General features: G+C 39.2%; 1 protein-coding gene across 17 annotated transcripts in view; it reads right to left on the minus strand.

The window, feature by feature from the left end:
- Positions 1–27,176, minus strand: part of PDE8B (phosphodiesterase 8B) — a 384,709-nt gene that overhangs the window by 31,195 nt on the left and 326,338 nt on the right. For all 17 annotated transcript variants that reach the window (XM_082836129.1, XM_082836131.1, XM_082836145.1 and 14 more), the window contains one exon: positions 1,314–1,356. In XM_082836129.1, coding sequence (XP_082692255.1) covers positions 1,314–1,356 — 43 coding nt within the window. The remainder of the gene's footprint in view (positions 1–1,313; positions 1,357–27,176) is intronic.

Here is a 27,176-nt window from a genome sequence, read left to right on the forward strand (position 1 = left end):
AGTGTCATCAATTAAAAAAAAAATAGCTACCACTTACTGAGCATCTACTATGCACCAGACATTGTGCCTTACTATTTATTTTAAATATAGTAATTATCTTACATAATCATTACAATTCTGAAAGCTACATAGTGCAATCCCCATTTTACTGATGAGGAAATTTAAACTTGGAGAGATTATGTGGGTAGCTTAAGGTCCAAGAGTTAATAAATGGTGGAACTTATGCTTTCCAAGATGGGATGGTTTCAGTTAATCAATGTTCTGTATTTATTGAGTGTCTATCATGTGCAAGGCAATACTGGGCACTGTAAAGGATATGAAAATGCTTATAACAGTTTTTGACACTCAGCAGCTCTTAAGTAAGTTAAAATAATACTCTCACTAGGTTAAAGAAATAAACTAAAACATCTGTGAAAGAGAGAGACAGAGAAAAAGTGTAGAGGGAAGAGGAGAAGGATACCAAACAGTTAAACGCCAGGTACTGCTAGACATTATATACATTTTCTCCTTTAATTCTCATAGGCATTGTTAGTTCATTTTACAAATGAAGAAACTGAAGCTCAGAAAGATCAAATGAAATCTTTCTGAGTAGGTGAAAATATGGTCCATTTTAGAATCCAGGAAAGGCACTAAAGGAAGTAGCCCAGGGTCCAACTTTATGCCTCAGTGGCTGGGAAAGCCACCAACAAGGGAGAGAATGTGTGGTGTGTGTGCAGGAACGAGAATTTTAAATCTTTGGTAGCAGACTGATTTTCCCCTCTAATGATCAAAGAATTCTAGACCTTTCAAATGTAGAAGTCATTAGCAGCCTCCTCTTTTTATGGCAGAGGAAACCAGGAGTCAGACAGTGAGAGTCTTGCTCAAGGTATGATGTGAGGATGTGGGCAGCTGAAATGGTGATTTGCTGCTCCTGACTGCCTGGCGAGGGCCCATTCACATCTTCTAATTGTATGTAGTCACTGACTGCTGCAAAGAAAGCGAAGACTAACTATGGTATAATAATGTGTGTCCCCTGGACTTTCAGGCCACTCTCTATTTTCAGTTTATCTTGCTCTCCATGGTTTCTAGTCAGCAAAAGAAACCAGGATGAAGAAGGCATTCAGTAGAAAAGGTTGCCGTGAATGAAGACTCAAAGCTTTTTAAGGGATCCTGCTTTTAACCTTGCTCTCAGACCTTTCAGTATCAGCACTTAGATATCAGCAATCCAAGTTCTGGGGTGGTGACTGTCAATCCAGACTTCTTCAGAGTGATTCATAGACTTGAACCCACAAATTCCACCTGAGTATGTAAGAGTGAAATTGAAGTATTCTCACCTGTTTGAGAATTATCTCCTGAGTCACGATGAACCTTGTGAATCTAAAGTTGTTCAGAAGTTTGGTAAAGCAAGAAAAAGAGATTTAAAATATGGTATTAGTTACATTTCCAGCCAAACAATTTCATTAAAAACTCTGAAAAATTCAAGAAAACAAGAAGTTGCACAGATAATATGAACAGATGAAAGATGGACACCAGCTGATAATACTACAAATTCTCTGTTACATCCAGACACTTATAGAATGCCTGAGCCTGACAGCAGGGAGATACCCAAGGGATACACTTTCTAAGCAAGACGTCTAGATCTCCAGTCAGCTGTTTTCATTTTGACAGTCCGCAGAAATGCAGAAAGACAAAAAACCAAAATTTAAAACAAAATTTAAGATTTTTATATGTACTCTGTTTATATTTCAGACATGCTATACATTTTTCCTGTAATAGAAAAGCAATCTAAATTTAAGCCTAGGATATTAAAAAACTTTCCCCAAAAGCTCTTCAAATGCACTTCAATTATAGACAGTCAATTTACTAAATGCTTCTTCATAAAGTCTGAACTTTAGATTCAATTTTGCACCTAGTTCTTTCTCGGTATCCATTTTTTTGTGCTAATGCTCAGTACATATCTGTCAAATGTTTAGTGAGGTTATTAACATTAGAAATAATAAATATGCTTTCTTTGGGGGTTCTGCATTTCTGGTGTTTATAACTAAGACACTGTTACTGGGGCACAGCTAGCTTTATCATGATTATAATCATGCTGCTTTGCTGCTAAATCCACCTACTTCCAGTTTCTCAAACCATCACACATTTGTAAGCACTGAATGAATGGAATAAGTTAACCTGAAAAACAAGACAGATGAGTGTGTAGGACTGTTTATGGGGGGAAGATTAGTATGTTTAGCAGCATCAGCTGTTAACAGCCAGAAGTCCCATATATTTCAGATACAGTAAAATGTTCCAGCTTGATTGAACCATTGAAAAATCATCATGTAAAACTGAAGTGTTAAAATAGGGGTTTTGTATGAATTATTCTGCACAGTTCATTCCACATAATTACAGAAAAAATTACACAGCCAGCCTGTGTGAGATCTTGGCCTCATATGTGACTAAGGGCTGTGGCTTATTTATCCCGTAACTATGGGAACTTTTTATTTCTTCTGTGAACAACTGTTTTATGTTTTTTCTTTACAAATAAAGATCATTTGCTACAAAGCTACTGAGTGCAGTATGAATTTCTGATAACCAAATGAATACAACTTTTTCTCAGTCAGCTTCAGCTCAAAAGCAAGTGATCTTTAAATGCTTAGCTTTTCTCTTTGACTCACAATACATCTCTCCTTTAGGAGCAAAGCCCCATGGCTCCCCAGATTACACAGAAGGCCACTTTCTTGTCTTTCGTTGACTTCTGCAGGCCAGCTGATTGAACTGTGGGCCTCCTGGGAGGTCAGTGTAGGCTTTGTGCTCCATCTAGTCTCGACGGAACTAGATGAAGCCCAAGGTCCAGCAGATGCACAGTCCAACCCTGCCTTTGGGTCGGAAATGTGCACCTGCCCCTGAAGGGAGAAGAGGGGACAGGGAGGAGGGGAGAGGAGAGGTACCGGGTCTGTCTGCTGAGGTGGCTCTGGCCTTTCTCCACACAGGATGTTGCATTCAGCGATTTCTGAGCTGAGCATGCTGCATCCCCATAAACCTGTGGCCCTCAATTGGCTCATCTGTCTCTGATGGGCTCTTCGTTAGGGACAGCAGCAGAAACTGGAAGTACTCCTCAAACAACCAATCACCACTTGCTTTGCACGCAGAGGTTCTGCAGGGCTGTGTCAGGTCATAATTCCCTTCACAATCCTCTGTGGTAAGAGCAGTGCCTGAGGACAGTTTGCCCATCACACCCCAGCAGTGCTAGGTTTTTACTGAAGCTTCCAACTCAGGTTATCTTCCTGCCTCTCCCAGATACCTCCTTTTACAACCAAAGATTCATGTGAATGAAAACAATTCTTTTAGAATTACAATTTTCTTCTTGGAAGGCTAAACCCACCCATCATTTATAACTTGGTATGAATGCTTTTATTAAAATTATTTCCTCAGGGCTTCCCTGGTGGCGCAGTGGTTGAGAGTCCGCCTGCCGATGCAGGGGACACGGGTTCGTGCCCCGGTCCGGGAAGACCCCACATGGCGTGGAGCGGCTGGGCCCGTGAGCCATGGCCGCTGAGCCTGCGCGTCCGGAGCCTGTGCTCCATCCACAATGGGAGAGGCCACAGCAGTGTTTTTTTACCGCAAAAAAAAAACAAAACAAAAAAACCCAAAATTATTTCCTCATAATTCTCAGTCAGGTTCACTGGGGAAATACAGAGAACGAGTGGTCCTGTAGTTTGGCACTCTCTGGTGGGCAGCCAGGAGAGGCCTGTGGGCAGGAAGAGAGGAGGAACCACTTCTCCTGTGACCAAAGCAGCCATCTCTTACATGTCTGCACGGTGCTAGCAGCTCTACATTTACAATCTAGTCATTACAGCACCCTTGAAAGGAGGAAAGGTTGTCATTCCTTCTGACAGATGCAGAAGCTGAGGTTTCGAGAAGTTGAGGGGCTTGTCTGAACCACACAGCTAGCACACAGCAGATCCCAATTTCAAACCCAGCTCTTTCCATCTAAAACCACTTCTCTTTGTCACGTTGCTCTCTACAGTCAGGCCCCAGAAGGGAAGCCCCGGCGCAAGCTTGTTAAACTGGGGTCTGAGGACAATATCCCTGGGTTCAGTGAAGGGCATGTGTCTGAATACAATTTTCTGTGTAATTTTGGGGAGGGTTTCAATCTCTGCTATCGATAGGTTTTGTCACATGCATGCTAAAGCAAAGCAAAGAAATCATAATTCAATGGTTACATGTCAGCCAATCTCTCCAGAGTGTAGTGTTTTTGTTTTCCCTTTTGTAATGGAAATGCATACAGTAATGACTAAGAATTCTGATATCAGGTGTCCCCCAGGCTTCAGCACTAAGGTTCTGCAATGTGAATACTGCTGGCCTTGCCTGTGCCACTCTTGCCAGAGCTCAAAGCTGGAATTTCTTAGCAAGGCCTTGGAAGCTTACAGCCTGTTTTTGGGAAAAAAAAATCATAATTCCAATCTTTTAATTCCTTAAAATACTATAGGTTCCCACAAGTGTTACTGTCCTTGTGCTAAATGCTTTGTGTACAGATACCTGATTACGCTTGGCTCAAAAGCACTACGAATTCTGGGGCTGTGTGTGTGTACACGTGCGTGTATGTGTGATTTCAGGGTGATTTGATTGTTTTCCTCTTAAAGAATAATCATTTTAAGACGATATTTTCTTTACACATCCACCAGAATGTCTAAAAAAGAAATTCTGTCAAGTATGTGGAACAAGTAGAACTCTCACATTTTGGAGGGTGTATAAAGTGGTACAGACACTACGAAAAAGGTCTGGTAGTTTCTTACAAAATTAAACATATGCCTACACTATGACCCAACAATAACATACAAGGGAATCCCCATAAGGTTAACAGCTGATCTTTCAGCAGAAACTCTGCAAGCCAGAAGGGACTGGCAGGACATATTTAAAGTGATGAAAGAGAAAAACCTACAACCAAGATTACTCTACCCAGCAAGGATCTCATTCAGATTCGAGGAGAAATTAAAACCTTTACAGACAAACAAAAGTTAAGAGAGTTCAGCAGCACCAAACCAGCTTTAAAACAAATGCTAAAGGAACGTCTCTAGGCAGGAAACACAAGAGAAGGAAAAGACCTACAATAACAAACCCCAAACAATTAAGAAAATGGTAACATAGGAACACACATATCAATAACTACCTTAAACATAAATGGATTAAATGCTCCAACCAAAAGACACACACTGGCTGAATGGATACAAAAACAAGACCTGTATATATGCTGTCTACAAGAGACCCACTTCAGACCTAGGGACACATACAGACTGAAAGTGAGGGGATGAAAAAGATATTCCATGCAAATGGAAATCAAAAGAAAGCTGGAATAGCAATTCTCATATCAGCCAAAATAGACTTTAAAACAAAGACTATTACAAGTGACAAAGAAGGACACTACATAATGATGTAGGGAATCAATCCAAGAAGAAGATATAAAAATTGTAAATATTTATGCACCCAACATAGCACACAGTAAATAAGGTGAATGCTAACAGCCATAAAAGGGGAAATCGAGAGTAACACAATCATAGTATGAGACTTTAACACCCCACTTTCACCAATGGACAGATCATCGAAAATGAAAATAAATAAGGAAACACAAGCTTTAAATGATACATTAAACAAGATGGACTTAATAGATATTTATGGGACATTCCATCCAAAAACAACAGAATACACTTTCTTCTCAAGTGCTCGTGGAACACTCTCCAGGATAGATCATATCCTGGGTCACAAATCAAGCCTTGGTAAATTTAAGAAAATTGAAATCATATCAAGTATCTTTTCTGACCACAATGCTATGAGACTAGATATCAATTACAGGAAAAAATCTGGAAAAAATACAAACACACGGAGGCTAAACAATACACTACTTAATAAGCAAGAGTTCACTGAGGAAATAAAAAAATACCTAGAAACAAATGACAATGGAGACACAACAACCCAAAACCTATGGGATGCATCAAAAGCAGTTCTAAGAGGGAAGTTTATAGCAATACAACCCTACCTCAAGAAACAAGAAATGTCTCAAATAAACAACCTAACCTTACACCTAAAGCAATTAGAGAAGCAAGAACAAAAGAACCCCTAAAGTTAGCAGAAGGAAAGAAATCATAAAGATGAGCTCAGAAATAAATGAAAAAGAAATGAAGGAAACAGTAGCAAAGATCAATAAAACTAAAAGCTGGTTCTTTGAGAAGATAAGCAAAATTGATAAACCATTAGCCAGACTCATCAAGAAAAAAATGGAGAAGACTCAAATCAATAGAATTAGATGAAAAAGCAGAAGTAACAACTGATACTGCAGAAATACAAAGGATCATGAGAGATTACTACAAGCAACTATATGCCAATAAAATGGACAACCTGGAAGAAATGGACAAATTCTTAGAAAAGTACAACCTTTCGAGACTGAACCAAGAAGAAATAGAAAATATAAACAGACCAATCACAAGCACTGAAATTGAGACTGTGATCAAAAATCTTCCAGCAAACAAAAGCCCAGAACCAGATGGCTTCACAGGCAAATTCTATCAAACATTTAGAGAAGAGCTAACACCTATCCTTCTCAAACTCTTCCAAAATATAGCAGAGGGAGGAACACTGCCAAACTCATTCAACGAGGCCACCATCACCCTGATACCAAAACCAGAGAAAGATATTCACAAAAGAAGAGAACTACAGGCCAATATCACTGATGAACATAGATGCAAATAGCCTCAACAAAATACTAACAAACAGAATCCAACAGCACATTAAAAGGATCATACACCATGATCAAGTGGGGTTTATCCCAGGAATGCAAGGATTCTTCAATATACGCAAATCAATTAATGTGATACACCATACTAACAAACTGAAGGATAAAACCCATATGATCATCTCAATAGATGCAGAAAAAGCTTTCGACAAAATTCAACACCAATTTATGATAATCCTCGAGAAAGTAGGCGTAGAGGGAACTTACCTCAACATAATAAAGGCCATATTTTACAAACCCACAACCAACATCATTCTCAATGGTGAAAAACAGAAACCATTTCCACTAAGACCAGGAACAAGACAAGGTTGCCCACTCTCACCACTAATATTCAACATAGTTTTGGAAGTTTTAGCCATGGCAATCAGAGAAGAAAAAAAAAAAAAAAAGAAATCCAAATTGGAAAAGAAGAAGTAAAGCTGTCACTGTTTGCAGATGACCTGATACTATACATAGAGAATCCTAAAGATATTACCAGAAAACTGCTAGAGCTCATCAATGAATTTGGTAAAGTAGCAGGATACAAAATTAATGCACAGAAATCTCTTGCATTCCTCTACACTAATGATGAAAAATCTGAAAGATAAATTAAGGAAACACTCCCATTTACTATTGCAACAAAAAGAATAAAATACCTAGGAATAAACCTACCTAAGGAGACAAAAGACCTCTATGCAGAAAACTATAAGACACTGATGAAAGATATTAAAGATGAAAAATACAGATGGAGAGATATACCATGTTCTTGGATTGGAAGAATCAACATTGTGAAAATGACTACAGTACCCAAAGCAATCTACAGATTCAATGCAATCCCCATCAAACTAAACAATGGCATTTTTCACAGAACTAGAACAAAAAATTTCACAATTTGTATGGAAACACAAAAGACCCCAAATAGCCAAAGCAATCATGAGAAAGAAAAATGGAGTTGGAGGAATCAGGCTCCCTGACTTCAGACCATACTACAAAGCTACAGTAATCAAGACAGTATGGTAGTGGCACAAAAACAGAAATATAGATCAATGGAACAGGATAGAAAGCCCAGAGAGAAACCTATGCACATATGTTCACCTCATCTTTGATAAAGGAGGCAAGAATATACAACGGAGAAAAGACAGCCTCTTCAATAAGTGGTGCTGGGAAAACTGGACAGCTACATGTAAAAGAATGAAATTAGAACACTCTCTAACACCATACACAAAAATAAACTCAAAATGGATTAAAGGCCTAAATGTAAGGCCACACACTATTAAAACTCTTAAAAGAAAACATAGGCAGAACACTCTGACATAAATCACAGCAAGATCCTTTTTGACCCGCCTCCTAGAGAAATGGAATAAAAACAAAAATAAACAAATGGGACCTAATGAAGCTTAAAAGCTTTTGCACAGCAAAGGAAACTATAAACAAGATGAAGAGACAACCCTCAGAATGGGAGAAAATATTTGCAAGTGAAGCAACTGACAAAGGATTAATCTCCAAAATATACAAGCAGCTCATGCAGCTCAATATCAAAAAAACAACCCAATCCAAAAATGGGCAGAAGACCTAAATAGACATTTCTCCAAATAAGATATACAGATTGCCAACAAACACATGAAAGGGTGCTCAACATCACTAATCATTAGAGAAATGCAAATCAAAACTATAATGAGGTATCTATCACCTCACACCAGTCAGAATGGCCATCATCAAAAAATCTACAAATAATAAATTCTGGAGAGGGTGTGGAGAAAAGGGAACCCTCTTGCTCTGTTGGTGGGAATGTATATTGATACAGGCACTATGGAGAACCATATGGTGGTTCCTTACAAAACTAAAAATAGAACTACTATACGACCCAGTAATCCCACTACTGGGCATATATCCTGAGAAAACCATAATTCAAGAAGAGTCATGTACCACAATGTTCACTGAAGCACTATTTACAATAGCCAGGACATGGAAGCAACCTAAGCGTCCATCGACAGATGAATGGATAAAGAAGATGTGGCACATATATACAATGGAATATTACTCAGCTATAAAAAGAAATGAAATTGAGTTATTTGTAGTGAGGTAGATGGACCTAGAGTCTGTTATACAGAGTGAAGTAAGTCAGAAAGAGAAAAACAAATCCTGTACGCTAACACATATATATGGAATAAAAAAAAAATTGGTTCTGAAGAACCTAGGGGCAGGACAGGAATAAAGACGCAGACGTTGCGAATGGACTTGAGGACACAGCGAGGGGGAAGGGTAACCTGGGATGTAGTGAGAGAGTGGCATGGACATATTTACACTACCAAACGTAAAATAGATAGCTAGTGGGAAGCAGCCACATAGCACAGGGAGATCAGCTCGGTGCTTTGTGTCCACCTAGAGGGGTGGGATATGGAGGGTGGGAGGGAGACGCAAGAGGGAGGAGATATGGTGATATATGTATAGCTGATTCAATTTGTTATAAAGCAGAAACTAACCACCATTGTAAAGCAATTATACTCCAATAAAGATGTTAAAAAAATAATGAGTCAAGGCCAGGATCACAACAATAACAAGCTAACAAGCAAATAAATACTAGACACCTCCTTCAACATTCATTTCAGAATCACCTTGGGAGAGTGTGAATAGCATTTGGTAGAAATATCTGAATCTGCTTTTGTCATCACGGAATGACAGTCATACGAGGCATCAGTCGTAATTAAAATCACCAGGTTCCCAGTATGTGAGCCTGGGGGTCATCCGTGATGCTTTCTTTTCTCTCATCCTCATGACCAGTCCATCATCAAATCCTGTAAAATCTCACTTCTAAATACCTCTGGGATTACCCATTTCTCTCCTCTGTCAGAGTACAAGGCTACCATCAGCTCTCGTCTAACTCTAACCTCAGCAATAACCCTCGCAACCTAACCCATTCTCAACTGTTCAATGAGTGTAATCTTGCAAAACTGTACATTTAATCCTGTCATTCTCTTGCTTAAAACTGACACTTCCCAATCGGTCTCAGGGTCAGCCCCATTTGACAACATGGCTATGAGGCTGTGCTCACCCTGGCCCCTGCCAGCTCCCCAGATGCACCACTGACCCCTGCTACTCTGTCCTGGGCTTTCAGCTTGCAGGCCACACTGCCATCCCTCTCATTTTTCCATGTTCTTTACTACCTCAGAGCCTTTGCACATGTGACTCTTGCCCAGAAAGCTTCCCAACCCATTCTCTTCCTTTTGCCTATTTATCCTGCAGATCTTAGCTGAACGGTGGTTTCTCAGGGAAGCCTTCCCGGGTATTTCCTGCCCATCCCAGTCCCTCACGAGGTTAAGTCCTAGTGTCCTATGTTCTCAATGGACTTTTCCTTTATTGCGTTTTTCTTACAGTTCATAACTTTGTACGTATTTGATTGTTTGTTATCCTTCCCAACTGTAAGTCCTACTTTTAGCAGGAGCTGTGTCTCACTTGATTACCTTTGTATACTGAGTGCTAACATACTACTTGCACATAGAAGTTCAGTAACTATGAGTCCATAAGAACTGAGGTTAACCAGGTTCTTTACCTTATAGCTTGTGGTGAAAACACTGTTGTTAATGATTTGACCATCATATTGGTCTTTGTTGATTATACTTAATACGGATGGCTCTAAAGCATTTCATGGTAGAATACTGATAAGGAAGTGTTCCATAAAATGAGTGTTTTTTTTTTTAAAAAGCAAATACAGTAGTGATTTTAAAAACAATCCATGTGCTCTGATAGCGTCAAATCTGTGACAAGCAAAAGAGCTGGTGTGATGGTGAGAAATCAAGGCTATCAAACACCTGAGTGCACCCTCGTCCCTGAACCAGTTGCTGCGCCTCTGATTCTTTGTTAAGTTTCTCATCGTAATCAATGCCGTGATAAAACCCAGTAGATATTATTTAAAAAACAAAATGATTGTTCATATCTGTACATACGTTTGTAAAGGAATGATAAGTGGCTTTGAAGTATTTCTTGATTATACAGAAGAGTGCCGGCTTTGATCAGAGTTTTCAACCTTTGGCTTTGTGTTGTTTGCTTGTTTTTTGCGTCTTCCCCACCCCAAATATGATGAAAAGGGGTAAAAACCTGGTTAAGATGAAGAAAAGCACTATTCTCTTAAATAATCAGTGTAAGAAATCTTTAAGGGTGAACATTCTTGACCAAAAACTTCATGACAAAACAACGCTTTCACGTATAATGACATGACTTCAGTAATGCAGTGGAGTTTGAACGCTGGATGAGAAACTTGATTATGGGAACTGAGTCATTCGAGACCCTCCCTTCATTTACATGCAAGGAAAATGATAGTGTGAGTGGTCTAATACAGAATTTCTTTGATCATCTTTCTTTACTGAAGATACTTTGATGAGTATTTCCTCAGAAGGTATGAATATCTGATGCATAGATCAAAGGTCCTTTCTATCTGCTCTATTTTCAAAAACCACTTGAAGATACACTTCTCAAAATTCCCAAACAGCAAACAAACACCAACAGTGTTCTCCAAACACTGAAAGAAAACGCCTCGTGCAACATTCTGGATCCCTGTCCTCAATGGTTACCTTTACATAAGCTCCCAAAGCCATGGACAAGTTGTTGTTGTTGTTCTCACGTACTCTGAGTCTGGTTTCTCAAAATACTATAGCACCGAGACAGAGGAGAAGTTGCCTGGATACCAATTGATGCTCCGTGTCAGATCTCCGCACTTCGGTTAATTTTATGAGCCTTACAGACTCAAAGTAACATCATCTCTGCTCTTTTATCTTGATGGTAATTTAAAATGTTACTTATATCAAAGCAACATGCATTGGTTTGATATAAATGAAAATGCATATGAATATTTAAGATTACACAAGATTAAAAAGAAGGATCTCAAGCTGCTTTTTTTGTTGTTGTTAATTTGCTGAAAATAAATATCTCCTGTGTTGTTAGGTATTTTCTTGGAAAAACTTAGACAACCTTTTGTGCAGTCTCCGATCTAGCATGTTCAGATATGGCTGGTATCCCTTGGTCAAAACTTCTCTTACTTCTCTCACTAGTGTCCACTGGCCCTACATTCAACATGCACTTGCAAAAGCCTTTACACAGAGAAGGACTCTCATGATGTAGCCCAGTGATAATCATTTTTCTATGCTTATCTCATGGGAAAACACTTAATGCAAGCGACCATTCAGGCTTAGATGTTTTATCTTTTATCCCTTGTCCAGCTTCTCTTTTAATTGCTTTCAAACACCTACCACGTAAGCACCACTTTGCTTCATACCTGGCAAATACTGAGTTTTCTAATATGGAAATATGATAGTGATTCTCAAACTTCTGCCTAGAATTGGATCTCTAACAATTTCCCAGGTGAGGCCAGGGCTGCAGGTCTGGGGACCATGCTGCCATTCCTGATGCCTCCCCACTCAGAATGCTCTGCACCAGCAGCACTGGCAACACCTGGAGCTTGTTAACTCCACCCACTCCCAGGCTCTCTCCAGACTCTGAATCAGAATCTGCATTTTAACATGTAATCTCTAAGTGACTTGATTACACATTACAGTTTGGGAAACACTGATTCAAGCTGAAAAATCATAGGATTGCCAACAGATCTCCTGATATCTCCATTTTGAGTTGTGTAAACGTATGAACTTCACTGAGTCTCAGTTTCCTTATGGGTACATGGGGACTAATGCCTACTTTTTAGGATCTAAGAGGATTAAATGAATGTGTACAAAATGCCTAGCCTACTAGCTCTCAGGCTGGTCTTTTATGTCAGAGTCACATAGAAGGCTGGTTAAAACCACACTGCTGGGACTTCCCTGGCGGTCCAGTGGTTAAGACTCCGTGCTTCCGCTGCAGGGGGTACGGGTTTGATCCCTGGTTGGAGAATTAAAATCCCACATGCCGTGAGGTGCAGCCAAAAACGAAGAAAAATCACACACACACACACACACACACACACACACACATCTGTTGTGCTGGGCCCCCATAATTTCTGTTTCAGTAGGTGTAGGTCAGGGCCTGAGAAGTTGCATTTCTAACAAGTTCTGTAAGGCTGAGGCTGCTGATCCAGTGGCCATACTTTGAGAACCACTGGCCTAGCACATGGTGGGTGCCCAGATAATGCTGGTCCCCTCGGCCTGCTCTTTCATAGATGTAACCTGTTTGTTGAGAATACAGATGCAGCACGCTTGCTATTTCAGGATGGATTTTAGTTTACAGAAATCATTTCCTTTAAGGTAGACACGTAAGCAGCACATTTGTGTTTCTCACTTCTATGCCATCATGCCTCTAGCCTGTGTCCCCTCACTGCTCAGTGACAAAGGGAAACATAGATCAAACTTATATATAAACTTATATGAAAAGAAATTTCATTTTGCTTAACGTTTCTTGCTCTCAAAGAACTATCCATGACTGATGGCACTTTTGCTAAATGTTCTATTGTGTAAACTCAGAGGCCTGCTAGGTTTGGTCAAGAGAATGAGGGAACTGCAATGATCTAACATTTTCTCACTCCTGTGACCCCAGCACTCAACAGAGATTCATTAAACTGCTTAATGACACCCAGACTTTGCTTGCACTGAGATTAGCATAAGATAGAAGCAATCAGCAGGACCTTTGCTTAATAAATCAGGCCCTTTGAAAGCTACCCAGAGGTGGGACAGCACAAAGGAAAAATTAGCAATGAGAGGACAGAATTGTAAAACAGCGTTATCATTGTGTGTCCTGAGGTTCTGAAAATGCTGTTCATTAGAATCTTTGCTTACATTTTGTGAACAATCACCCCCAGGAGAAAAAGGGCATCTCTAATTGATACCTCATCTTCTAATTCAATTCAAGAAATATTTATTGGGCCTGTGAGACAAAGGTGGTTAGGACCTAGTCCCTGCTCTCAAGGGATTTAACTAATAGGGGACAAAAAACAAGTCCTGTCACAATGAACTTATTCACTCTGTGTTGAGCGTGTGTCTATGTGTCTAGGTAATGTTCCAGACACTGGGGATGTGACAGAAAACAAAACAGATAGTTTCAGGAAGCTGGTTCAAAAGTGCCAAGATAGCATTTCACAAAGGGTATGATGCTGAGGGGTTAAAAGGTAAGTTAAGGGCATTCCAAAACTTGATGCTAAATAACCTGGAATCATATATTCAAGTCGTTTGTCCTTTCATGTTTTTCCAAGCCTTCTGGGTTTATCAAGGAGAAAGCCTCAGGTTGGTGGGTCTTTAACTCCTACCACTTTCCAAGGAGAGGGGGCTCAGTCTCCAAACTTTCAACCAACAGCCATAGCTTTCTAGATTTACTAACACTGTGGGTTTTTTTTCCTACTACATCTATTTTACTGTTAACCTTTCATTATGGCTAACTATTGTGGTATTCCATTTTATGGTAGCAATTACTGTGGTGATGTAAAGTTTTAAAAGTGACTCCTTCTTGGAAGAGGTAAAACTGTCACTCTATGCAGATGACACGATACTATATATAGAAAACCCTAAGGACTCCACACAAAAACTACTAGATCTAATAAATGAATTCAGCAAAGTAGCAGGATACAAGATTAACATTAAAAAATCAGTTGCATTTCTTTACACTAACAATGAAATGTCAGAAAGAGAATGTAAAAAAAACAATACCTTTTAAAATAGCACCAAAAAATAAAATACCTAGGAATAAACCTGACCAAGGAGGTGAAAGACTTATACGCTGAGAACCATAAAACATTAATAAAGGAAATTAAAGACAATTCAAAGAAATGGAAAGATATTCCATGCTCTTGGATTGGAAGAATTAACATTGTTAAAATGGCCACACTACCCAAAGCAACCTACAGATTTAATACGATCCCTATCAAATTACCCATGGCATCTTTCACAGAACTAGAACAAATAATCCAAAAATTTATATGGAACCATAAAAGACCCAGAATTGCCAAAGCAATCCTGAGGAAAAAAAGCAGGAGGCATAACTCTCCTGGACTTCAAACAATACTACAAAGCTACAGTAATCAAAACAGTGTGATACTGGTATAAAAACAGACATACGAATCAATGGAGCAGAATACAAAGCCCAGAAATACACCCACACACCTATGGTCAATTAATCTTTGAAAAAGGAGGCAAGAATATAAAATGGGGGAAAAAATCATCTCTTCAGCAAGTGGTGCTGGGAAAGTTGGAGAGATGCATGTAAATCAGTAAAGTTAGAACACACCCTCACACCACGCACAAAAATAAACTCAAAATGGCTTAAAGACTTAAACATAAGACATGACACCATAAACTCCTAGAAGAGAGCATAGGCAAAATATTCTCTGACATAAATTGTACCAATGTTTTCTTAGGTCAACTCCTAAGGCAACAGAAATAAAAACAAAAATAATCAAATGGGACCTAATCAAATTTACAAGCTTTTACACAGCAAAGGAAACCTTAAAAAAAAAAAAAAGAAAGAAAAGACAACCCACGGAATGGAAGAAAATATTTGCAAATGATGTGACTGACAAAGGCTTAACTCCAAAATATACAAACAGCTCATACAACTCAACAACAAAAAAACAAACAACCCAATTGAAAAATGGGCAGAAGACCTTAATAGACATTTCTCCCAAGAAGACATACAGATGGCCAGTAGGTACATGAAAAGATGCTCAACATCACTAATTATTAGAGAAATGAAAATCAAAAACTACAATGAGGTACCACCTCACAGTGGTCAGAATGGCCATCATTAAAAAGTCTGCAAATAACAAACGCTGGAGAGGGTGTGGAGAAAAGGGAACCCTCCTACACTGTTGGTGGGAATGTAAGTTGGTGCAGCCACTGTGGAAAACAGTATGGAGGTTCCTCAGAAAACTAAAAATAGAATTACCATATGACCCAGCAATCCCGCTCCTGGGCATATACCCAGAGAAAACTTTAATTCAAAAAGATACATGCACCCCTATTTTAATAGAAGCACTATTTACGATAGCCAAAACGTGGAAACAACCTAAATGTCCATCGACAGATGAATGGATAAAGAAGATGTGGTACATATATACAATGGAATACTACTCAGCCATAAAAAAGAATGAAATAATGCCATTTGCAGCAACATGGATGCAACTAGAGATTATCATACTAAGTGAAGTAAGTCAGAAAGACAAATACCATATGATATTACTTATATGTGGAATCTAAAATATGGTACAGATGAACCTATCTACAAAACAGAAACAGACTCACAGACATAGAGAACAGACGTGTGGTTGCCAAGGTGGAGGTGGGGGAGGGATGGATTGGGAGTGTATATATAGTATGGATAAACAACAAGGTCCTACTGGATAGCACAGGGAACTATATTCAATATCCTGTGATAAACCATAATGGAAAAGAAGATAAAAAAGAATGTCTCTATGTGTATAACTGAGTCACTTTGCTGTACAGCAGAGATTGGCACAGCATTGTAAATCAACTAGACTTCAATTAAAAAAAAATCTTTTTTAAAGTGACTCCTTCTCAAGAAAATTAAATATGAATAGGTCAGGTGGTGCCTGAATATGGAAATAATCAAAGTCTAGGAGTGAAGTAGGGGAAACAGTCATAAGTGATGTGCCCATCCTCGGCCCCTGAAATGCCCTGGCTTCAGCAGGGAGGAATCAGGCCTGGTTGGAGGATGAGGTTTGGTGGGGGAGATTGAGAAGCATGGGTAGGGCTTGTGGATGCGGACAGGGCAGGTAAGTAGCACATACTGACAATGATAATGACTCAATCACCTCCGGCTCTGGCACTGATCACACCGGACAGGGGTAGCGCCCTCCAGGGTTTAGCTGCAGAAGGCTTTCTTTGAATTAACTCTCCCAAAATATAAAACAGGTAAAGCAGAGTGACTTCAGTTGGAATAGCAGGGGGTGGGTAGAGGTCTGGAGCTCCTCATACCTGGCCCCTTTCTTCTGCTGAAGAAGCTGAGGACTTCCTTTAACAGAGAATGAAAGCAGACCCAGACAAAACCCTGGTTTTAGAGGTGAGTGATCTGCTACTCAGGCTGATGGTGCTGGGGAAGGGGGTAGGCAGCACTGCGCCAGCTGGAGAGGCTGTAGGGGTCACACTGACCAGCGAGCAGCTAGTGGATCTGGCAGGCCAGTCCCCTTCTGAGAGTAGTTTCCTCGTGTGTCAGATGGGTGGGCCTATGCTCAGCAGTGTGTGACACAGTTCCCAGCAGCCATTGCTGTCTCCTAATTCTCTGCACAGCTCTGCACTGCCTACGTCTCCCACTTCTGTGTCACTGCATGGAACACTACAGCCATTTCTGGTCCTAAGCTGCACATCTAGGGGCTGATGCCACCTGTTAAGAAATACTAGTAAGTGAGACCATTAACTTAATTTGGTCTGGAAATGCTCCTTTAGGAATGAAGGCACAGAGGGGCATTAAACACCACCTCTCCACCCTGATAAAGGGTAACCAGATGGATGAATCAAGCAGCATTTATAATTTTTAAAAAGTATACAACTTCCATATGGCATGGACAGTTTTCTCCCTTCCAAACACAATAAAAACGCCAATTAAACCCAAGCAGGAGCAACATTACTGGAAGGCTGTAATTGTAACTTTTCCTTCGAGTCAGTAGTGGCTATGAGTGGAGTTCTGTGATGACAGGCCAGCTGCAGGAGGATATTACAGAGAGATTTCATTTTCTGGGGTGGCCTCGCTGATGGAAGGGAGATAGGAACAGATGGCATCAAATCGAGTCATGAGATACATTCTCACTCTAAACAGAGTGTTATTTCCTCTATCCTAGCTTTCAGTTTTACAGACTCCAGTACTATTAATGCTTAAAATGTACAAGAAAAACATATCTGAAATTCCTGTCTGAAAAGCAGCTGGACACCCACATAGATTTAAATTTTAAATACTTTTTGTTACAGTCTTGGTCCTGTCCAGGTAACAAATTATTTGGGATCATTTAGACTGGTCTACCTGTCTAACCTGACCCTCTGTGCCTGGGGCTGTTCATGTGGAACCTTCATCACCAGAAGGTTCTCACAGCAGCACACATACCCTTGGGCCCCCAGGCTTCCTCAAGAGATGAAACTACCCACCGTGACACTCACTGTGCAGGTGGGCCTGCTTCAGGACAGAAGGCACTGCAGTCCAAGTGTAGGGGACTGTTTGTCACCCTATCAAGAAATCTGTCAGTAGAGGGGCCTAGAGACACAGCTGGAGCTTCCTTAGTGACTACATCAGAGGCAACAGCACAGCATCTAAAACGTCACGTATGTGGCAACTATTTTGAAAGCTCCTAGTAAGGAAACAGCTTTGTCCACTGAGAACAGTTTCAGTGTCAAAAAATCCATATCAAGAGAGCAACCTCTCAAGAATGAGACACCCTAGAGTTGAGGTGTATGTGGGAGAGACTGTCTGGTTCAGTCCACAGCCTGTAGGCAGTTAAAACAGCTACTGACATGTCATAGAGGGAGGCACTCAGGCCAAGTGGTGAGGTTTACCCAAGGGCACAGAACTGGAAAGAGATAGGGTGAAGGACAGAACAACTGTGCACGCTGCCTTCTCATCAATCTTCAGCACTCAGAAATGGCAAATACTTAGGTAAATACTAGAGAAAAGTTTCTCTTAATTTCTTTAGTACGCATGTTTAAGGCAAAATCATACCATTGTCTTATGGGGTTTATAATGTATATAGATGTAATATATATGAAAACTACAGCATATAGAATAGGAAGGAGAGGGGTAAGTGGAACTTATAGTTGCTAGGTTGCTATGTTTCTCATGAATGGTACAATATTAGCTTAAGTAGCTTGTGTAAAGTTAAGGATATATATGATAATTCCTAGAGCAACTATCAAAAAATGAAAAGAGATTTAACAAAAAGCCAATAGATAAAACAGCACTTAAAAAATTATCCAAATAATCTAAAAGAAGACCTGTATAAGGAACAGAGAAATAAAAACAAAAAAGAAAATGATAAAATGGTAGACCTGAATCCAACCATATGAATAATTACATCAAATGTTAATGGATTAAACACTCCAATTAAAATAGAGATTGTCAGAATTGATAAAAAGTCAAAATCTAACTATATGCTGTCTATAAGAAATGTACCTTAAATAGACATACACATTGAAAGTAAATGGATGGGAAAAGATACATCATTCAAACTAATAAACATAAGGCTGGAGTGACTATATTAATATAAAAAATATAATAGATTTGAAGATAAAGAGTATTATCAGATATAAAGAGGAGGGACTTCCCTGGTGGCACAGTAGTTAAGAATCCGCCTGCCAATGCAGGGGATATGGGTTCAAGCACTGGTCTGGGAAGATCCCACATGCTGCAGAGCAACTAAGCCCGTGTGCCACAACTACCGAGCTTGTGCTCTAGAGCCCACAAGCCACAACTACTGAGCCCTCGCACCACAACTACTGAAGCCTGCACGCCTAGAGCCCATTCTCTGCAATAAGAGAAGCCACCGCAACGAGAAGCCTGTGCACCACAACAAAAAGTAGCCCCCGCTCATGGCAACTAGAGAAAAGCCCGAGCACAGCAACGAACACCCAACATAGCCAAAAATAAATAAATAAATAAATTTATTTAAAAAGATATAAAGAGGAACTTTTCATAATGATAAAAGGGTCAATTCATCAGAAAGATATAATAATCATAAATGTATATTACTTAACAATGGAGCTTCAAAACACATGAAATAAGAATTGATAGAATTAAAGAAAGAGACGAGCCCATAATGACAGTTGAGGATCTTAACACTGTTCTTTCAGAACCTGATAGAACTAGACAAAATTAGTAAAAATATGTAAAATATGAAGAACACAATCAACCTCTTTGACCTAATTGGCATTTATAGAACACTACCCAACAAAAGAATACACATTGTTTTCAAATGAACTTGAAATGTTGACTAAGATGGACATTTATCTGACCATAAAAACAAGTTTCAAACAACTTAAATGGATTCAAATCACAAAAAGTATATTCTCTGACCACACAGAGTTAAATTAAAAACGAATAATAGAAAAGTATCTGTAAAATCCCCAAATATTTGGAAACTAAAAACCATACTTCTGGATAGCCCATGGACCAAAGTAGAAATCAAAAGGGAAATTGGAAAGCATTTTGAACTAAATGAAAATGAAAATACGCAGTGCAAGAAAGAGTTCAGAGAGCAGGTCTGAGGTTGTAATCTTCAGAGGAGTCTGTTTTCAGGGTTGGCCATTGGCTGGTGTCTGTGAACTTGACTTTTGGAATGTTCCCTACAATGATAAGACTGTTTAGCCCATTTGGGGTATGACACCTGCTTTCCTTCTGGGAGATAGGAATTTTGATATTTGTGGCTGGCTCTTGTGTTACTGGGACCAGCTCCCAGTAAAAGCCTTGGACTTTGAGTACAGGGGTGAAAATAGTGCACACACACTGTTGCATTCTGCTGCTACAGAAAGGAGCTTATTCTGTGTGACATCATCTGGGGAAAGGAAGGGCAGAACACTGGAAGCATATGCCTGTTTTCCTCCAGACTCTGCCTGATATCTTTTCCCTTTTATGATTGTTGTAATAAACTATAGCCATGAGTACAACTGCCTCTGTGTCCCTGAGTCTTTTTAGTGAATCTCCAAACGTATGGGTGGTCTTGGGACCTCCCAAACAACAACATATCAAAATTTGGGGATGCACTAAAGCAATACTTAGAGGGAAATTTATAGCAGTAAATATTTATGTTAGAAAAAATAACCTCAGCTTCTATCTTAAAAAATCAGAAAAAGAACAGCAAGTAAACCTGAAGTAAGCAGAAGAAAGGAAATAATAAAGATCAAAGCAGCAATCAATAGAATAGAACACACACACACACACAAATAGATGAAATCAGTGAAACCAAAAGTTTCAGGCCCAGATGAGGAATTCTATGAAATATTTAGGGAATAAATAACGCCAATTCTCAACCTCTTCCAGAAAAACAAAGAGGAGGAAATATTTCCCCACTTATTCTATGAGGCCAACATTACACTGGTTCCAAAACTAGACAAAGACATTACAAGAAAAGAAAACTAGAAACTAATATCCCACATGAACAGAGATGCAGAAATTCTTAACATGTTAGCAAATCAAATCTAACAATGTGTAAAAAGGATAATACAACAAATGGCATTTATGCCAAGAAGTGAAGGTTGATTTAACATTTAAAAATCAATAAAATTCGCCATATTAACAGACTAAATGGGAAAAAAAGGCATCTCAATAGATTTTAAAAAAAAGCAAAACACTTGACAAAACCCAATATCCACTCCTGATTAAAAAAAAAAAAACAACTCTCAGCAGACTAATAATAGAAAGAAATTTCCTTGATCTAGTAAGTATTAGATACAAAAAACTTATAGTTAACATCATATTTAATGATGCTCTCCCCCCAGAATTAGCTATGAGGCAATAATCTCTGCTTTATCACTTCTATTCAACACTGTGATGAGGGCTCGATTCACTGCTATAAGGCAAGAAAAAGAAATGAAATGTATCCAGAACACCCTCTGATGTAAGTTGTAGCAATATTTTTTAATCCCTGTCTCCTCAGGCAAAGAAAACAAAAGGAAAAATAAACAAATTGCACCTAATTAAACGTAAAAGCTTTTGTGCAGCAAAAGAAACCACTGACAAAATGAAAAGACTGAATGGGAGAAAATAATTGCAAATAATATGACTGGTAAGAGGTTAATATCCAAAATATATAAACAGCTCATACAACTCAATATGACAAATATAAACAATCCAATTTAGTGGGCAAAAGACCTGAACAAACATTTTTCCAAAGAAGATACACAGATGGCCAACAGGCATATGAAAAGATGCTCAGCATCACTAATCATCAAGGAAATGCAAATCAAAACCACAGTGAGATAACACTTCACATCTGTCAGAATGGTTAATCGTCAAAAAGCCTGCAAACAACAAATGTTGGTAAGGATGTGGAGAAAATGGAATGAACCCTAGTACGCTAGGGTTGTCGGTGGGAACGTAAATTAGTGCAGCCACTGTGGAAAACAGTATGGAGATTCATCAAAAAATTAAAAATAGAACTACCATATGATCCAGCAATTCCACTCCTGTGTATTTACCTGAAGAAAACAAAAACACTAATTTGAAGAGATATATGCACCCCAATGTTCATAGCAGCTTTATTTATAACAGTCAAGATATGGAAGCAGTCTATGTCCATCAACAGATGAATGGATAAAGAAAATGTGGTGTATATATATATATATATATATATATATATATATATATATATATATATACACATATATACACACACACACACACACACACATATATACATACATACATACCTACTATGGAATATTAGTCATAAAAAGAATGAAATTCTGCCATTTGCAAAAACATGGATGGACTTGGAGGGTATTATGCTTAGTGAAATAAGTCAGAGAAAAATACTGTATGTAATCACTTATACACGGAATCTAAAAAGCAAAACGAATGAATATAACAAAACAGAAACAGAGAGAGAGCAGACAAGATGGTGGAATAGAAGGATCCTGAGCTCACCTCCTCTACAAGCACACCAAAATCACAACAATCTGCATAATAACCATCACTGAAAAAGTCTGAAACCTACCAGAAAAGATCTTCCACAACTAAAGACAAGAGAAGGAACCACAGTGAGACCAATAGGAGGGGTGGACTCGGGATAATCAAGTCCCATACCTCACCTCCCCCTGCCCCCGCCCTGCGTGGTGACCCACAGACTGGAGAATGATTATATTAGACAGGTTCTCCCACAGAAGTGAGAGTTCTGAGTCCCATGTCATGCCCCCGAGCCCAGGAGTCTGGTACTGGGAAGAGGAGCCCCCAGAGCATTTGGCCTTGAAGGCCAGCAGGGCTTGACTGCAGGAGCTACACAGGATCAGGGGAAATAGCGACTCCACTCTTAAAGAGTACACACAAAATCTCATGTTGCACCAGGACCAAGGGCAAAAGCAGTAATTTCATAGAGGCCTGGGCCAGACCTACCTGCTGGTCTTGGAGGGTCTCCTGGGGAGGCAGGGGACAGCTGTGGCTCACCCAGGGGACATAGATACTGGTGGCAGGTACATTGGGAGTATTCATCTGCATAGACTCTCTTGGAGGCCGACATCTTGCTTGGGTCATTAGAACCAAGTCATGGCCCAACCCAACAGCATGTAGGCTCCACTGTTGGGATGCCTCAGGACAAACAACTAACTGGGTGGGGACACAGCCCCACCCATAAGCAGGCAGGCTGCCTAAAGACTTCTGAGCCCTCTAGACATGCCCCTAGACATGGCCCTGCCCACCAGAGGGCCAAGAACCAGCTCCAGCCACCAGTGGGCAGGCACCAGCCCCTCTCACAAGGAAGCCTGCACAAGCCTCTAGACCAGTCTCACCCACGAGGGGGCAGACATCAGAAGCAATAAAACTATGGTCCTGCAGCCTGCAGACGAATCTGCAAATGCAGGCCAGACACCACCCTGGGACCAGCTGGCCCCTGGCCTTGGTGATGAGAGGAGAGTGCACTGCGGGGATGCACAGGATGTCTCCTACAGAGGGACGCTTCTCCGAGGTCGAGAAATGTAACCAACCTACCACATACACAAAAATAGAAATAAAAATGTAAACAAAATGAGACAACAGGAATATGTTTCAGACGAAGGAACAAGACAAAACCCCAGAAGAAAGTGACATGGAGATAGGCAATCTATCCAAGAAAGAGTTCAGAATAATGACAGTAAAGATGAGGCAATCTTTCCATGAAAGAGTTCAGCGTAATGACAGTAAAGATGATCAGAGAACTTGGGAGAAGAATGGATACACAGAGCGAGAAATCTGAAATTTTTAACAAAGAATTAGAAAATATAAAGAACAACCAAACAGAATTGAAGCATACAATAACAGAAATGAAAAAGACACAAGATGGAATCAATAGTTGGTTAAATGAAGCAGAAGAACGAATCAGTGAGCTGGAAGACAGAAGAGTAGAAATCACTACCACAGAGCAGAAAAAGGAAAAAAGAATGAAAAAGAAATGAGGACAGTTTAAGAGACCTCTGGGATGACATCAAGTGCCCTAACATCCACATTATAGGGGCCCCAGAAGGAGAAGAGAGAGAGAAAGGGCCTGAGGAAATATTTTAAGAGATAATACCTGAAAACTTCCCTAACCTGTGAAAGGAAACAGTCACCCAAGTCCAGGAAGTGTAGAGTCCCATACAAGATTAACCCACAGAGGAACACACCAAGACACACCGTAATCAAAATGACAAAGACAAAGAGAGAACATTAAAAGCAACAAGGGAGGGACTTCTCTGGTGGTCCAGTGGGTAAGACTCCACACTCCCAATGCAGGGGGCCCAGGTTTGATCCCTGGCCACAACTACGAGCTCACATGCTGCAACTAAAGATCCCGCATGCCACAACAAAGATCCCGCATGCCCCAACTAAGACCTGGCACAGCCTAAATAAATAAATATTAAAAAAAATAAAAGCAACAAGGGAAAAGCAACAAAAAACATACAAGAGAACTCCCATAAGGCTATCAGCTGACTTTTCAGCAAAAACTCTGCAGGCCAGAAGAGAGTGGCATGATACACTTAAACTGATGAAAGAGAAAAATCTACAAACAAGAACACTCGACCTACATCCATTTACAATGCTTGGTGTCAGTTTATTTATCTCTTGTAAAAATAAAATACAGTGTGTGTGTGTGTGAGAAAAAAAAAAAAAGAAACCAGCAAATTCCCCAAGGCGAAAAACAGGTCAAAGAAGGAGGCTCATCTCTCCTGAGTTCCCTTCTCCCCAGCCTCTTGGCCTCTCAATTCCTGGTTGTCTCAGCAGCTCTGTGATGACTTCAAACTTAGAACTTTGTGTTTTATCTGGCTTCTCTCATTGTTCTTAGAGGGGGTATCCTTGTACTGCCATGTGCACAACACAACCCGTGGTAGAAACCCTGGCATAACTAACAAACATTTTTACTCAGCTTTTCTCATTGGTATTTGCAGTGTTAAGACCCCTTTTTAATCAATAAAAGGTGATTTTATGACCTTTTAATTATAATTTGGATGAATATTATATTGCACAAGGTAATGGTGAACATATATTGCCTAAGTGTATAAACAAGAGTCTAGAAAACTTACGGATTTCAAATATGATATATCCTTGCATTTGTAAAATTCCAATCCGTATGTATATAAAACCATTCTAGTTACAGAACTAATTTCATGAAAACAAATTTTGAGTAAAAAGCCACATATAGACTTTCTATTTTGGGCTATTATTATTAAAACTATATTATCATTGAAAAAAAAAAGAATACTCGACCTAGCAAGGCTCTTATTCAGATTTGATGGAGAAATCAAAAGCTTTACAGACAAGCAAAAGCTAAAAGAATTCAACAGTACCAAACCAGCTTTACAACAAATGCTAAAGAACTTCTCTAGGTGGAAAAGAAAAGGCCGCAACTAGAAACAAGAAAATTACAAAATGGGAAAGCTTACTGGTAAAGGCAAATATACAATAAAGGTAGGAAATCATCCACATACAAAGTTAGTAGGGAGGTTAAAAGACAAAAGTAGTAAAATCATTTGTATCCACAATAAGCAGTTAACAATTAGATGTAAAATATGATATCAAAAACAGTAATCATGAGGGGAGGAGAGTACAAATACAGGGTATCTAAAATGCATTTGAAACTAAGAGATCAGCAACTTCAAACAAGCATACATATATATACTGCTATATAAAAACCTCACGGTAACTGCAAAATAAAATCTATAATAGACATACACACAAAAGAGAAAAAGGAATCCAAACATAACAGTAAAGATAGTCATCAAATCACAAGAGAACAAAGGAAGAAAGGGGGAAAAACACTCTATAAAAACAAATCCAAAACAATCAATAAAATAGCAATAGAAACATACATATTGATAATTACCTGAAATGTAAACAGACTAAATGCTCCAACCCAAAGACAGAGACTTCCTGAATGGATACAAAAACAGGACCCGTATATATGCTGCCTACAAGAGATTCACTTCAGATCTAGAGACACATACGGGCTGAAACTGAGGGTTTCAGGTATTCCACACAAATGGAAATCAAAAGAAAGATGGAGTAGCAATACTTATATCAGACAAAATATACTTGAAAATAAAGACTGTCACAAGAGCCAAAGAAGGACACTACATAATGATCAAAGGATCAATCCAAGAAGAAGATAATACAAATGTAAATATATACGCAACCCAACAAAGGAGCACCTCAATATACAAGGCAATTGTTAACAGACATAAAAGGAGAAATTTTTTTTTAAAAAAGGAGAAATTGACAGTAACACAATAATAGTGGGGGACTTTTAACACCCCACTTACCTCAATGAATGGGTCATCCAGACAGAAAATCAATAAGGAAACACAGGCCTTAAATGACACATTGGACCAGATGGACTTAACTGATATTGCTTCCATCCGAAAGCAGCAGAATACACATTCTTTTCAAGTGCACATGGGACATTCTCCAGGATAGATCACATCCTGGGCCACAAAGCAAGCCTCAGTAAATATAAGAAAACTGAAATCACATCAAGCATCTTTTCCACCCACAACACTATGAAGTTAGAAATGAACTACAAGAAAAACACTGCATAAAAACACAAACATGTGGAGTCTAAACAATATGCTACTAAACAACTAATGGATCACTGAAGAAATCAAAGAGGAAATAAAAAAATACCTAGAGACAAATGATAATGAAAACACAACTATCCAAAACCTATGGAATGCAGCAAAATCAGTTCTGAGAGGGAAGTTTATAGTGATACAAGCTTACCTCAGGAAACAAGAAAAATCTCAAATAAACCATTTGACCTCACACCTAAAGCAACCAGAAAGAGAAGAACGAACAAAACCCAAAGTTAGTAGAAGGAAAGACATCATAAAGATCAGAGCAAAAATAAATGAAATAGAGACTAAAAAAATAATAGGAAATAATAGAAAAGGTCAATGAAACTAAAAGCTGTTTCTCTGAAAAGATAAACAAAACTGATAAACCTCTAGCCAGAGCCATCAAGAAAAAATGGCAAAGGGCCCAAATCAATAAAATCAGAAATAAAAAAGAAATTATAACTGACACCACAGAAATACAAAGGATCATAAGAGACTACTATGAGCAAATATACACCAATAAAATGGACAATCTAGAAGAAATGGACAAATTCTTAGAAAGGTATAATCTCCCAAGACCAAATCAGGAAAACATAGAAAATATGAACAGACCAATTACCAGTACTGGAATTGAATTAATAATTTAAAACTCCCAGCAAACAAAAGTCCAGGACCAGATGGCTTCACAGGTGAATTCTACCAAACATTTAGAGAAGAGTTAACATCTATCCTTCTAAAACCATTCCAAAAAATTGCAGAGGGAGGAA

This window comes from Leucopleurus acutus, assembly GCF_964270905.1.
Source record: "Leucopleurus acutus genome assembly, chromosome: 3".
Classification (NCBI taxonomy): Eukaryota; Metazoa; Chordata; class Mammalia; order Artiodactyla; family Delphinidae; genus Leucopleurus; species Leucopleurus acutus.